Here is a 16,057-nt window from a genome sequence, read left to right on the forward strand (position 1 = left end):
GGTTGAGGGGGCAGCGTGGTTTGTGGGGGCAGCGTGGGTTGTGGGGGCAGCGTGGGTTGTGGGGGCAGTGTGGGTTGCGGAGGCGGGTGCGGAGGCAGTGCCAGCTGTGGAGGGGTGGCCCTCATATTCTGCACCGTGTGATGGGGGGAAGGAGGGACGTCGGTAGGCGCCATCTGTGGGAAGGCCGCTGGGTACACAGGGGCTGGGAGCTGGGCCACGGCAGAATGAATGGACAGGGCAGCCACACCCGGTGGGGCTACGGCCAGCAGGGGGATGGTGGCTGGTGCATTTGGCACAATGGTCCGGCAGGGCATGGCCAGGGGCGCCCCAGGGGGGTGGGGCAGCTTCACAGCCTGCAGAGGCAAGGCTGGGGACGCAGCGGGGAGTGGGGCAGCGAGGCTCGGCAAGATCACGGCTGGAGAGAAATACTGAGGCGGTGGCACGGGAGGCACGGTTGCAGTCGGCAGGTCTGGGAGGGCTGGAGGGAGGCCGTCGATTCCCGCCAGGGGCGTGATGGGGGGCACAACAGGAATCGGGGGCATCTGAAAGAGACACAGGAGTGCGTCAGTGTGGGCCCCAACCAGGGTCCCTGCCCACAGCACTTGCATGCAAGGACAGCCACAGTCATTGGGGACGAGGGGACACGGGATGAAGAGAGCATGACCCTTTCCCTCCGAGACACCTTTGTGTAGCTGCTGTTGAAGGGAACCCAAAGATAAACCCAACAGATGCAGAAATCTCAACCATGTAAAGCTCTTCAAATAGAAAAGGAAAGTTGGCAGGCTGGGAATGACCTGCTCGATCACCCCTGGTCCAGCGCATGGAGGCCTCCCTGTGTCCACACTCACGACAGCCATGTCGGGGGCTCTGAGGGAGTCAGGGGCAGCTCACATAGTGTGAGCAGCAGGAGCAGTGACCACGGGTCATAGAGGAGTGACTTCAGAGCCCTGGAGCATTTTCATTCGGAATGGCTGGGACTGTCAGAGCCACCAGACTGGCCCTGAGCATCTGAAATCACCTTAGCCTGATCCCTGCAACACGCACAAATTCAAGTTGAAACCTGACTTCTCAGAGGGTTCTCAGAGAAAGCAAATCTTTGAGCCACCTTGGCTGGCTCAGGGGACACCCCTATCCTGTCCAGCCTTGCCACACCAGGAACTCCCGAAACCTTGCCTGTATCTTCTCAGCAATGCATGTGTCTCCTGGGGGTGGCTGCCACCCGGCCACGTGGACTTAGCACTTCCATCTTTGACAGCCGTCTCGTGCATGCTGGTGTGTGTCACCTGGCCTACACCTCCATGCAATCACGAGGCAGCAAAAATGCACATGGACTCCTGTCTGTCTGAACGAGCAAGATAACGATTTCACTAGACCCTGAAGCTGCCTAATGTCCTATGGTGACATCTGGGCCTGAGCAGGGTGAGAAAAAAGAATCTTCCAAGTGGGGCTCGTGAATCACAGGAACACTCGCTTGCCCCATCTTTAGAGTGAAGCACACTTCCAGTCTTATCACTGATCAGCCTGTCCAGGTCACCGAAGGCCTCAGAAGTACCTAGAATCCTCCATGCCATTTACCTGGGCAATGGTGCCCTGGCCCTGGCTACATTCTGCACCAGTTATATGCAGTCGGGTCCCTCGAGTGATGGACAGTGTACCCAGAGGGAGACAGCAGAAGTCACTTCTGCTGTGTGAGCCGAGCCTTGCTGACTGGGCTTCCCTGCAGTCAGCAATGCCACAGGCTGGCTTTGGAACTCCGAGAAGCCACATGCCGCACGGCCCTGGGGGAGCTCCACAGGAAGAACGCTCCTCTGAGGCAAACCTACCTGCTTTCTGTGCCAACCCAGCAACCACCTCAAGGACTGCTGTCCGTGACCTTGGACTAACAAACCTTTTCCTATCTTGGATGAGCCTGGGCACATGGGTAAGCTGAGGGCAGATGGGCACGTTGCTGGGAGGGTGCCAGGTGATGGGGTGCCGGGCTGCCCACCCTTCCTGAAGGACCCCATCTGCCACTCACAGCCCAGGTGTCATGGCCTGGAAGGACCAAGAGCAGCCTGCCAGGTTGGTAGAGAAGGTGAGGCTGGAGGGCAGGAGACAGCAGCCAAGCCAGACACCAAGGGACAAGTGGCCGGTTGTGTGGGTCCCTGGAGTGTTCCTGGTGCATATGACTGTGCACAAAGCCCACGCTGCCCAGCCCGGACTCCCCAGCCCAGCCCCAACTCCCTGGCCAGCCCGACCCCAGGTCACAGGTCACATGCACAGACAACCCCCTCTGTGGGTGTCCTGGTGCACCAGCCAGGGCCTGGCAAAGCGTGCGCCATCACTGACGGCAGCCATCAACCTAGAAGTACCTGCGGAGGGACTTGAGCAAGCGGCTGCAGGGGCGCCTGTGGCATCTGGAGGGGCTTCAGCTGAGCAGGGGCCCCCACTTGGGAGGCTGGAGCCAGGTATGGTGGCAGGTGGGGGGGAACCGGCTGGAGGGGGCCCACGGGCTGTGGGGCCAGGACCTGCGGCAGGGGTGTCGGCTGGGCCAGCGGAGGAGGCTAGAGGGAGAGAAGGTAGCTCCCTTTAGACCACCAATCTGCCCAGACAAGTACACCCCCCTGGTTACACATGACAGGATATCAACCCTCACCCTCACATGTACACGCATACGCTCACATTCACACATGCCTGCACACACACTTGCACAGTCACACGTATACACATTCAGACACAAAAACCACCAAACTCCAGCCAGCCTGGAGCCAGGGCATAGCAGATCTTGCAGAGATGTTCTGTGTGAGCAGAGCCTTCCATGTGCAGGGCACTGTGAACACTATGCACACACGCAAATGCACACACACACACACGCACATGCACATACGAGAGTCACCCCCATCCCTTAGGCACACCAAAGACCCAGGGGAACCACAGAGGATTTGAATGAAGGATCTGCGGAAGGTGCTCACAGACCTGGGCCCAGGGGCCAGCAGAGCTGACTGCCTGCCTGGAGGGACAGTGGCCACAGGAGGTGCCACACTCACCTGCTGGCCGGGGGGCGCTGGCTGGCCTGGGCCCGTGGGCACAGGGGTGCTGGGCGGCGGCAGCACGGGGGCGAAGCTCATGGCCGGATCCGGGAAGTGCTGCTGGAGGGGCGGAGGGCAGGCAGGGGCCGGGACGGAGCCCACCGGCAGGCCAGGCTGCAGAGAGCACCAGGGCCACACTCAGCCGCAACTCTCAGCCACCAGGCCCCCTCCTGGGCAGGGGCAGGGTAGCCTCATGTCATCCCTGTGCCTGGTCCCCACCAGGGTCCCTCTTCCCAGGAACATGACAGCAGAAGCAGTGAGGGGGCCCTGGGCATCATTCACAACAGTGAAGGGCCAGGAATAACACAGCCCCCAGCCCAGGGGTGGCCAGGCACGTCAGCCCCACAGAACATTACACAACCACAAAAAAGGCCAGCACAGAGGCTTTGCAGAACCGTGGAGAAAGGCTCCCAAGGACATTAAACTGGGGAAGCTCACGCTCCATACGACTGTGACTATGTAAGATGAAAACTTATACATAACTCACAGACGATATGGAGAGAAATGGGCTCTGGAACAGCATGCGAGCACTCCAGCAGTGGAGCGAACACAGACCACAAAAGAATGGGAAATCTAAGCTCTCAGAATGGGTATTTGCTGCCATTGAGGAATTGCTGCGAATTTGTTAATTTGTTGGTGTAGTAACGGAATTGGGCTTTGTTCTCTAAGAGTCATTGTGCAGAGCCAGAGGCTGAATCATTTACAGGGCAAGTGTCTTGCTGTCTGGGATTTATTTCAAAACGAGAATGTGAGGAGCAGACAGGGCTACAGAGGATCATGGCTCTTCCATCCTGCCACGAACACTCTCTCCCGTGGGGTTCTCTGGATCACGTGAGTGACGGCATGCCCAAAACTGCCCTCCTCACTTGTCTTTCGCAGTGGGTGCTTTATGAAAGGCAGCATGGTGTGAGTGGTTGGACCAAGTGTATCTGGGATTGAGCTGGGCTTCTGGATTCACCTGAAGCCAGGGAGTGGAGGATGGGCCTGACTGGGCCGGACCATCCGTCTACCAGCTCTGGGCACTGTGCACAGCCCAGGAGCTCGGGCAGGGCCTGGCAGCCTAGGAGCAAGTGGCCTCATGCTCCTGACAGCCTCCAGGTCAGCCTGGCAACCCCACGACAGCTGCTCCTCCTTAGCTGTTTATCCTCCTTCACTGGGTGCTGCAGACACATCACCATGGCAACCACCCAGGAAAGGCACGGAGGGGTAGGGAGAGCCCTCAGCACACCTGGGGACTCCTTCCAGGCCTCATCCTTTTTGAGTAAGTTGTCTCTGTGTCACTAGGTAGGAAGACGGAGACTCAGGCCCCTAGTCCAAGGTGACTGTACCTGTGATGTCCCTGCTCAGGTGTGCTGGTTTCCACGCTGATGCCAGGCCACAGGAGAGGGACTTGGCCCAGTGGGAGCCCAGGCCAGGAGTGCCTCATGTGGCATCAAATGGCATGGGAAGCCCTAACCTAGGCTGAGGAGGGATGAGAGCCAGGCAGAACATTCCAGTCCAGCCCCAGTTCAGCCAATCCTCAAAGCCAAGAACCACCACTCTGGAGCAGCAAGTAGCCTTTTCTTTTTTTTTTTTAATTTGTTGTAGAGACAGGGTCTTGCTTTTTTGCCCAGGCTGGCCTGGAACTCTTCGGCTCAAGTGATCTTCCTGCCTTCGGCTCCCAAAATGCTGGGATTACAGGCATGAGCCACCACGTTCAGCCTCACCTTTCCTTAAATGAGGTCTTTCTGCTGTTTAAAATTGTATTTCACTTCATTTTGTGAAATGAAGAAAACTGCAAATGCAAATTGCAAATGAGTCCTGGGGCTGCAGTCAGCAAAGGCAGACTGGGCAAACAGCTTCAACTGCTTTTCCAAAGGGCCTTTCTGGACCCTTCCGACTGAGCAGGCCTGGGAAGGCTGGTCCCGCATGCAAGGGTGCAGCAGGGCAGCCAGCAGGAAAGAGGAGGCCAGAACAGCCCATGTGCCCACGCTCAGCCTACATCAAGAAGACGGGCCACAGCGCTGAGTGTGCGAGTGACAACCAGCACAGCCAAAGCGCCAGGCAGGAGCTGCTCACTAGGGAAGGAGGAGCTTGGCCCAGAGTACACAGTGGCTGCACCTGTGATGTCCCTGCTTGGGCTTCCCAGCTCACACAGGAGGTGAGACAGCCCACCCCATAAACCACCCTCTGAGGCTGGGTGCAGTGGCTCACACATGTAATCCCAGCACTTTGGGAGGCCGAGGAGGATCACCTGAGGTCCGGAGTTTGAGACCAGGCTGGCCAACATGGTGAAACCTCGTCTCTACTAAAAATACAAAAATTAGCTGGGCATGGTGGCGTGTGCCTGTAATCCCAGCTACTCAGGAGGCTGAGGCAGAGGAAACACTTGAACCCAGGAGGCAGAGGTTACAGTGAGCTGAGACTGAGCCACTGCACTCCAGCCTGGACAACAGAGCAAGACTCCATCTCAAATAAATAAATAAATAAACAAACTATGCTCTGAGGGTACCAATCTACTGCCTGGGGCTCATGGGCAACCCCTCTGTGGCTGGGCACTTGGGACTGCGAGGAGCAACTGTTTTGCTTTCTAAAGTGTTTTTTAAAAATCAAAATAAAAAAATAAATGCCGAATGTGACCCCACTCATCTTAGTCTTTCCCGTGGGAATCAACCCACACGCGTCGTCACAGCCCGAGGCTCCATCACTCTTTCGCCACACATGCTCCCTGAAACTGTTCCCCTCATTCCCGCCCTATTTTCATAGCTCTGACTTTAACCGCTACACAATATCTGGGAGAGAAGTGCCAGGAGCCCCTCAGGAGGCTGGGCAGCGAGATCGAATCTCAGGTTTCCTTCTTACAAATGATGCTTTTCTGTGATCTATGGAATAGCCTGGGATAATGTCCCAGGCCCAGGGCACTGTCAGTGGGTATCACGATTGTGGCTGTGGGTTGTCACCATTATCACTGTGCCTGCTCCCCAGAGGGAACCACTCAGCTCTATCATAGCCTCCCAAACTCTGGGTGTCCTGGGGTCTGTTTTCCAACAGGGTGTCTTTCCTATCTAGTAGGTCTTTACGGGAACGTCAGGGCTACTCGGCCAGTAGTTCCGCAGCTGGCAGCAAGGACGGGGCTTTCCTCTGGGCCTGGCTTTTGAATGTCTCCCCAGGGGAAGTGTGGCTGGACACTGACCACAGGCCACTTTTAATGCTGACCACAGTGCAGTGCAGCCTGGACAGCCCATCACAGAATTTAGAGCCCTCAGGGCCCTCAGACCAGGTAGTGGGGATGGGGAAGGGGGTGGGAGTGGCGCTCTGACTCACTGCAGCCGTGGGCTGCTGGTAGGCCCCCAGTGAGGGCAGGCTCTGTGGCAGGACGGGCCCCTCGCTCACAGGGGGGCTGCACACACACTGGGCCGGGGGCGGCGCTGCGTCGGCAAGGGAGCCAAGCACCACGCTCTGCTGGCTGCTCTGCGAGTCCGAGTACACGGTAGAGCCCTGGCCGCTGTCGAAGGTGCTGTCCGCTGGGGAGGACAAAAGCAGGACTTAGAGTGGACATCTCCAAATGTCACATGAACAAACAATGGCTCATCTGCATATTTTCTTCTGCAAAATAAAGGCTTGATTGTTTCTCCAGATCACATAAATAACCCGCGCATATTGTTTAAACAATTGGCTGCTACAGAACCATACTGGGGATGCTGTCACGGTGCCCCACTCCAACACTGCCCATGTCTGGCCAGCATGATGTCAGGGCAGGTACATCGTGCCAATCCTCCCGCAAGGCAGGTACCCACAACCAGCTCGCCATGGCCTGGGCAGCAAGCACACATTCCAGCTCTTAAAGGCACAAGGGACTTGGGAGGCCAAAGGAATGTCTGAGGTAAGAAAAAACTGATGTCTTCACTGTAGAGATAAATATCACCTGTGTTTTATAAGCAGGGAGGGTGTCTCAGGACTCTGACCACCTTCACACACCATGGCAAAGGGCCCAAACTGCGGGGATTGAGGTCACGGGACCAGGTCTAACTTGGTTGGAAAATGGGGTCAAGGTGCCCCCAACACCGACAGAGAGGGCTTGAGAGGGAAATGCACCCACTATTCCCCTGTGCAGTGGATGCGGTGGCAGGGGTGGCACCAAGTGCCCATGGCCTGAGCTCCCCCAGAGGCCTCACATGGCTCAGGCTGGCCTGGTCCCCATCAAACCCAAACAGACCTGCCTGCTCATGGGGGCACAGACATGACCCCAGAGCCCACGGGCTTCTCATACTACAGTGTGCCTGGGAACATCTTCAGCCTATGGGGTCATGCCAGCAGAGGGGAGAACAAAAACCTGTCTGAAATGGTACTTTGGGCTTACTGCTTCCAGATGCCAAAAGCTACAGAAACTTTAGAATTTACCACTTACAAACGCCACGCTATTTTCGCAAGGGGCTGCATTTCAGAATACTGTGTCCGTTTATAATTTAAACAAAGGGGAAATCCTGTTGGCTTGGCGTTAAAATAACTTTTCCCAGGAATGGATAGAATCTATTGTAACCTAGGAAGACATAAGAAATGCTGAGGTTTAATTGTGCAAAACCAATCAGACAGGTAACTCTGATTTTTAATGAGCCGAGTGGTCACTAAAGTGGTCACTTCCACTTAGAGAAAAGGGGGGAGAGGAGGACGGGGAGGAAGGGGAGAACGTGCACAGACCTGACAAGTTTCAAGTAGAGCAATTCTAACCATATGTGTAGCATTTTATTTGTTTATTTATTTATTTATTTGAGACAAGGTCTCACTGTCATCTGGACTGGAGTGCAGTGGTGTGATCATGGCTCACTACAGCCTTGACCTCCCAGGCTCAAACAATTCTCCTGCTTCAGCCTCCTGAGTAGCTAGAACTACAGGCATATACCACCACACCTGGCTAATTTTTCTATCTTTTGTAGAGATGGGGTTTTGCCATGTTGCCCAGACTGGTCTCCAAACCCTGGGCTCAAGTGACCCACCCACCTTTGACTCCCAAAAGGAGCCACCATGCCCAGCCCACATTTTACATATTTAAAGTGAATATGTGCCGGGCATGGTGGCTCATGTCTGTAATCCCAGCATTTTGGGAGGCTGAGGCAGGCAGATCACGAGGTCAGGGGTTTGAGACCAGCCCGGCCAACATAGCGAAACCCCGCCTCTACTAAAAATACAAAAAAAATCAGCTGGGCATGGTGGCACACACCTGTATTCCCAGCTACTCGGGAGGCTGAGGCAGGAGAATCGCTTGAACCCAGGACATAGTGGTTGCAGTGAGCCAAGATACTGCCACTGCACTCCAGCCTGGGCGACAGAGCGAGACTCCGTCTCAAAAAAAAAAGAAAAAAAAAGTGAATGAGTTCATTGATTACACAATTAAACATTTTAGAAGACATTTTTGAAACTATTGGCAAATGTGCTACTACAGTCATCAGCTGCTTAAATGGAGTCACCAAGGAAGCCCCTGCTTGGTCAGGACACTTGGTGGGCAGTTTAAGAAAACACAACAAGGGAAAACTGTAAAAACTGACATACTGTTGCATCTTCCAATACAATAATGTGTGTCTGTTTGCCAATCTTGTTACACAGACCGGGTTCTTCTTGGATTATGGGGTTCCTGCTCTTACCCAGCACATCCCAGAGCAAGGTGCAGAAGGCTATGTGGGGTGCTATCCATTATGAAACAGAAGGGGATAAGGGTGTACATGTGTGCACACATGTGGATGTCAGTGTGCATGTGCATATTTATGCATGAGTGCAGACGTGTGCATGTGAATGTGTTCATATTTGTGGGGTGTTCACATGTGTACATACGTGTCCATTTGCATGCAGGGTGGGTGTGCATGTATACACACACGTGGGGCATGAATGTCTGTGTGCAGGTGTTCACGTGTGGGATCCACATGTATGTGCATGTGTAGATGTGCCTATGTATTTGTGTGTGTGTTCCATGTGTGCCTATGGGTGTTCTATGTGTGTGGTAGGCTACATGTTTTATTATTGTTTTGTATTATTATTTTTGTATTAAAATACAAAAATTAGCTGGGCGTGATGGCACATGCCTGTAGTCCCAGCTACTCAGGAGGCTGAAGCAGAAGAATCACTTGAAACCGGGAGGCAGAGGTTGCAGGGAGCCAACATCGCACCAGTGCACTCCAGCCTGGAGACAGAGTGAGACTCTGTCTTAAAAAAAAAAAAAAAAAAAAAAAAAAATTGGTAGCATCTGTTGCCTCTAGGGAGGACAATGAAGTGATTTGCTACCTCCTGGCCTTTTTGAATTTTACGCCATGTGGCTATATTACCTAGTTTAAAGAAACCGCAATGAACAAGTAAAAGTGTTTTTGAGGGGCCGGTTGCGGTGGCTCACACCTGTAATCCCAGCACTTTCAGAGGCTGAGGCGGGCGGATCACGAGGTCAGGAGATCGAGACCATCCTGGCTAACACGGTAAAACCCTGTCTCTACTAAAAATACAAAAAAATTAGCTGGGCGTGGTAGCAGGTGCCTAATCTAAGCTGGAAGTGGAAGCAGGTAGTAATCCCACCTACCCAGGGGGCTGAGGCAGGAGATGGCATGAACCCGGTAGGCGGAGCTTGCAGTGAGCCAAGATCGTGCCACTGCACTCCAGCCTGGGCAACAGAGCAAGACTCTGTCTCAAAAAAAAAAACAAAAAAAAAAGCGTTTTTGAGAAGCGTGGCCATGGCCTCTGCACAAAGCACACAGAATCCTTCTCAGTCGGTCTGGAAGTGGGCCTGTCTGCAGAGAGAACACCCACACCTGAATTGCAATCATCAGTTAATCAGTGTCTCCATCTGATTTTCCCACAGTGGATCAAACCTGAATTATACTATCTGACCACAAGCTAAACATATAGAAATATCCTCAAACTACGTCTCTTCAAAGTTTGAAAAAAGGAGATTTTTAAACTCCCATCCTAGAAATTGTTTAACCCACAATTACGATTTAAAAGTGTGTAGTGCTGTGTCGGATGTGAAGAATTTCTTCTTACAAAAAGTCGGTGCTCTTTAATTTTTTTAGATGTATCAGAAAATGGAGCAATAATGTACCAATTTTATTCTCCAAAGCAAACCTGAGCAGGTTCGAGTGACATAAATAGTAGGCAAACCATCTCGACATGATGACTGCTTGTTTGAATTTAAATAGCCTACTTTGAAGAACTAGCCATTTCAATGATAAATGAAGGATGTGCATATTAAATAAATTAAACAGACTATTTCAGTCTTTGCACATGAATGATCTGAAATATTGGCCCGGGCAGGTCCCGTGGCTCTGTCATTCTATCCCATGCATATTCACAGAATGAACAAAGCCATGTTCCTCAGTCCTCAGCTCACTGCTGAATTCTTAGGATGTTGAGGGCACATGCAGGAACTTTTCTGCCTGTATGTGCAGAAGATACTAGGTTTTCCCTAAATGGTCTTAGATGAAGCCTGATCCAAAGTGATTCCTGCCAATTCATCAGTAACACCCTACTGAAAATGTACAAAAGGTCCCAAAGGTTCTGCCTTAGAAGGGAGATAGTACAGGGGATGGGAGGTCCCCATGGCAACACCACAAGCCAAGCCAGCAAGCAGCACACTCTGTTCCCAGGACAGATGTCCCACCAAGCAGCTGCTGCCGCCACCTCACCTGGCCTTCACATTCCCCCCAAGGGGGCAGAACTGTCATTCTCAGACAGGTTAAGGGACCTGCCCCAAGTCCACAGATCCATAGCAGATCACCGGGAAATGTTGAGAAAGCCCCAATTCCTTCCCTGAAACAAGGCTCACCCACACCTAGGGTCCACACCCTGCATGGTGGGCTGGGGGGACAGGGCCCAGGCTGGTCACAGAATCAGGCCCTGCACATCCCAGTGCTTGGGTCTGCTGGCCCCACCACCCTGGAAGTTGCTCTCTTCTGAAGTTCACGACATGCCCTGGCACCAAGGGTGCTGGCAGAAGACGAGCCTGTCATGGGGCATAGGCGCCCAGCCAGGACTCCCGGGAACTACCTACAGCTAAAGCAATCACCCATGCTATGTGAGGACAGCTCAGAGCTACATGATGTCTCCTCCGAGGGGATGCTATGCTGACCCCCTTTCTCACAAAGCATTCCAATAAAAGGAGAGGACTTCATTTTTATTTGCCCAGTAGCTGGTTTCTGCAGGGTAGGTGGGAGGGGTGCCCATGGCCACCCCACCCCTGAGCACTCACAGGCCAGGGAGGTGGCGCTGGTCGGCAACGTAGGTGGCAGGAGGTGCTGGTCAGCCTCCGGCTCCTCAGGCTCTGGTGGCCCAGGCTGCCCAGCCTGTGCATGGTAGGTCACCTGGACCTGCAGGGGCACCGGCGGACCCCTGGCCTTGTCCGGGCTGCCCACATCCTGCTGCTCCTTGGGCTGCAGCGCAGGCCAGATCCTCTCCCGCCGCCACTGGATCAAAGCCACGCGGTCACGGATGGACTTGGCCACGATCTTGACGTCACTCTCATGGAAGAATCCAGACTCAATCTGTAAAGGCAGTCATGTTGTCAGCATTGCTGGGGATCAGCCCTCGCCGGCCCACACCCCTTACCTAAAGTGCTTTCCCATCACTGGCTCATCCACGCAGGACACACTCGCCACCCCACTGCCACTGAGTGTAAAATCCGCGGGGACAGCTCAGAGATGGCACGGCAGGGGTTTGCCAGGCAAGGCAAAGAAAGACCACCACCACGCAGGCCTGACCTGCCTCCCACAGAGTCCACAACAAGAGCAAAGCAGACCAGCCCCTCAACCGGACCCGAGGGCTCCCTGAGCTCCCGGCCCCCCCAGGGCTGGTGGCAGACAGGAAGGGGCTCCTGATTGTCTCCATGCTCAGAAGTGGTGACAAGGAGCTTTGGAGCTAGCACTTTCCTGAAACGTCTCTGAGTCTGGGGCTGCCCAAAGATGGGGGAACAGGGCCACACCCGAGCTGCGGATGGAGGAAGGACATGCGTTTTGTCATTAGGGACCACTAAGGTATGCACTGATGCCTGGCAAGTTTTAAAACTGATTTACCAAGCACAACCTTGACAGCATTTGTAAGAGAGCCCCAAGGTCTCCAGGAAACATCATGAGCTCGCCAAGAATATTCATGGAATAACTACCTTCTTTCTTCTGATGAAAGAGATCCCTTTTGAAGGGGCTGCTCTTGCTAGGCTGCAGTTGTAGTAACCACAAACACATGAAAACACAGAACAAAGATTCCAGATCCACCCGCACTTCCCCTCCCTTCCTGAGCACCTCAGTCCTAAAGGCGCTAGGTCAGGCTGGACCAGCCAGGCCTCCGCAGTAGGGCGGAGGTGCCCGTGCAGGAGGGCATCCTGGCTTCGGGGCAGTGCCAGGCACAGAGGGAGTCACAGCTGTCGGGGAGGGGAGGTGGTGACAGCACCAATGGAGGCCAGCGACCCCGCAAAAGTGACCAAACAAGAAAATATATTAGGGATAGTGGACGCCAGGCTCCTCAGGTGTGGAGAGGCAGAAATTTTCAACAGGAACCTTTTTGCCGGGTGGGAATTGGAGCTGTTGGTGTGAAGCGCACAACAGACGTGAATAAACACAGACAGACTGCACAGGCAGGCTCGCGACACCTTCGTGGTGTAAATGTACAGACGCATGTGTACTTGTGAACTGAGTTCATCAGGAGGGCCTGGGAGCAACAACACCCACAGCAAGGAGCACACAGAGCTCGGCCAGGACAGGAACGCAGCGCGGCTCTAAGAGGCGGCAGCTCAAGGCTGGGCAGGAGAAGGACAGGATGAGCTTGATAGTGAGGACGTGCTCAGAGTGACAGGGACGTGCAAAACGGCACGGGAGCCAGTGCTGAGGGCCTCCCACTGGCAAATCTGGGGCATTTTGAGCATCAAAATGAACAGTGACACGATGACGGTTTAAAGGACGTGTCCACAGACTCTGACATGCATTTTGCATATGGGGGTGGCAGGAGGGGTGAGGTGTCACTGCTGGTATCAGGTGGGGGGCGGCGGGTAGGTGTGGCCTCTCTATCTCCATCTCTCCCTCCCTCTGTTTCTCCTCTGTGGCTCCCTCACCCAGTCTCTTTGCCTCCCTTTCCTGTGGATCATCTGCTCTAGGGGAAGCCATGTCACAAATGACCCTATGCAGAGCCCCTCCTGGCAGGGAACTGAGTTCTGAGGCAGGGTCTGAGACTGCAGCCCTGGCCAACACCCGATCCCATCTCACTGGGGCCCTAAGCCAAGGTACCTGATCCCTGACCTCCAAGGTTGTGGCCGGGGCGTTTCGAGTGACTCACCAGGCAGCAATGGGACAGCTCAATCCATGGAGCAGGACCCATTGAGCAAAACAGAAAACCACGAGGCCACAGAGAGGTAGAGAAGTAAGTGGGAAGATTGGTGACAAACAAGATATTTACAGTGTCCAAACATTCTCCATGAGACACGTACAGTTGCGAAAGGTGAGAGGAGCTCAACTTAGAGAAGCCACGGGCGCCCTGCACCAAGCTGAGAGCCAGCATCTGCCTAACTGGCGGGTGAAGCCGTGCACCCCTGGGAAACGCATGCAAACTCAGCCCCTTCCATGAGATTCCCATGGAGATGCAAGACCCGACTGTGACCCACCCACAGAGGGACACCTGAGCCTGTCCTGAGGGACAGGACATGGAAGTCAGGCGAGGAAAAGGGGCCCAGAGGCCTTGTGATGGTGTCACTGGGACAACTGGGGACCTGAGTGGCCTGCGGATAGGAGGATGGGCCTGAGGATTGACGGTACTTCCGGATGCAAGAAAGTGCCCTAGTTTCAGGAAGCAGACATGAAAGTATTCAGGGCTTCAGGAGAACCAGGTCAGCCACTTAGTCTCAAATGGTTCATGGAAAATAAATGGTTCTTTGTAGTGTCCTTGCAATTTTTCAGTAAGTTTGTGATTATTCAAAAATCTTTGTTTCAAAAGACAATTTTTTTCCACAGAATGATGTTCCCTAACAGAAACAGCCCTGGTCAGTCTCCCCTGATTCAGAAGAGACATGAGTGGGGCGGGGGAGGGGGGCCAGTGAGATGGGACAGAAGCTCACGGCTCAGTCAGTGGGACCCATCTACACTCAGGGTCGCCACTGGCCCCAAGCCAGCCCCAAGGCCACTCAGCAGCAGGGCAGCCCAGCTGGGAAGGAGGAGAAACCAGGCACCAGGTTCTCTTCTGGCTCAGAGTCCAGAGCGGACTTTTTTCTAGGGAGCCCCGGAGAACAAGCTCCAACCCTGGGGGGGTCACAGGGAGGCCGAGGCAGGTGTCCCTGTCACTGGCACCCGGGGGCAGGTATGCACAGCTGGCCAGACCTGCTTGGCCCTGGCCTTTGCTCCTAGTGAGAATGTGGGTGAGGCCATTCCTAAGGCTCCACGTAGCCTCGGGGTCATATCCAGGACGTGGCCCTGCCCTTGCCCACCTCAGCCCAGATACGTGACCAGAGGCTGCCAAGGCCACGTCCTCCTGCTGCCATTACTATTTGCTGCTGGCGCCACAGCCCACAGCCCATTTTCCCTTGCGACTCTGTCTTCATCATCAACCCCAGCCTTCCTCTCTAAAGTGTTTCTTCTATTTTTTTTTCCCAAACAGGAAAACATTTAGCCATGGTGAGTGCCACACAGGCGCATTGCATTATCGGGAGAGTATGAAGGTGGAGGGGAGGGCTGGCTGGGAATCCCCTTGGGGGTCGACTCCCAGAGTCCCTTACTGATTGAAGCTGGCCCAGGCCCCACAGAGTCCGCTATTTCCTCTGTCTCTCCCTGGGGAGCTCCATCTGGCCCCTTCCATCCGCCGAGTGGAACTTGCTGAGAGGTGACTTCAGGAGGAGAGCTCTGCCCCATCTGCATTCTCTCCCACCCTCGGGGTCCTTCCAGAAGGAAGTCTCATCTGGATTCCAGAACATCTCTACGGCCTAACACCTGCTAATCTCAGGGACTTTTGTTTGTTTGAGACAGGGTCTCACTCTGCCACCCAGGCTGGAAATCATGCAGCGGGATACGGCTCACGGCAAAGGCCTCCTAAGCTCAAGCGATCCTCCTGCCTTGGCCTCCCAAAGTGCTGGGATGACAGGCGTGGGTGACTGCACCCAGCCTAATCTCAGATTTTAGGAACAAGAGCAGCCTCAGAGCCAGGTGCTAGTGTCTCTCTAGCCGCAGCAGATATACCAACATCAAGCTGTTTTCACTGCATCACGGCGAGGCCCCTCCAGTCTAGGATCCATGGCAGGGCTGGTGTCAGGACCCCAGGGAGGCCAGTGACGGACTCTGGTGTCTGAAATGGGCGGGAAGGAGTAGTGAGAGGTTAGAACCTGGAAAGGCCCCATAGGGACCCAGTGTCAACCTGCTGGGGCACACAAGCTTTTCCCGGGGAGTGAGTCCCAAGGTAGGAGCATGTTGCTTCCAGCTGCTGTCAGGCGGCTCTTGAGGTCCTGCCTTCCCTGTTCTTAGCAGAGCGGGGCGGGTGCTATTTATTGTTGTGCTTTAGCTGAGCACAGGTCGTGTCCCTTCTTCTTGGATGCTCTATTTCACGGGTGACGTGTCTCACAATGAAAAAAATGTAAAAGATGCAGAAGCAGGGGTGAAGTTGCTGGGGCCAAGGGGCCTCTGCTGTGAAATGATGCAGGAACACAGCCCCAGAGTTCAGTCAATTGCCAGGGACGGGGACTTGTGTGGTGACAGGCGCAGGAGGCTGTAGGTTGAAGGGACAGCTGCATCCACAACGACCCTGCAGGAGGGTGGGGGCAGGGAGGCCGAGTCTCCGTGTGGATGAAAAGCAGGGAGGAGTCGCAGTCTTGGGAGGCTCCTCCCGCTTGCCTGTCTTGGGAGCTGCTAGACAAGGCCCAGGGCAGGTTCTGGGCTTTGCCACCTTAGGACAGAACCCAAGACAGGCAAGGAGGCCACGAGGTCTGGTGCAGGCAGTAATACTGCTCTGGTAGAATCCTGGGCCCCTCCCCAGGCTGCACCACCCATGTTGGAATTGGCGCTAAGTGGGCT

General features: G+C 54.5%; 1 protein-coding gene across 1 annotated transcript in view; it reads right to left on the minus strand.

Annotated features, from left to right (window-relative positions):
* Positions 1-16,057, minus strand: part of WNK2 (WNK lysine deficient protein kinase 2) — a 135,165-nt gene that overhangs the window by 61,520 nt on the left and 57,588 nt on the right. The window contains 5 exon segments of the mRNA XM_030802187.1: positions 2-542; positions 2,352-2,543; positions 3,027-3,182; positions 6,372-6,571; positions 11,272-11,563. Of these exon segments, the coding sequence (XP_030658047.1) occupies positions 2-542; positions 2,352-2,543; positions 3,027-3,182; positions 6,372-6,571; positions 11,272-11,563 (1,381 nt within the window).

The sequence above is a fragment of the Nomascus leucogenys genome, chromosome 1a, assembly GCF_006542625.1.
Source record: "Nomascus leucogenys isolate Asia chromosome 1a, Asia_NLE_v1, whole genome shotgun sequence".
Taxonomy (NCBI): domain Eukaryota; kingdom Metazoa; phylum Chordata; class Mammalia; order Primates; family Hylobatidae; genus Nomascus; species Nomascus leucogenys.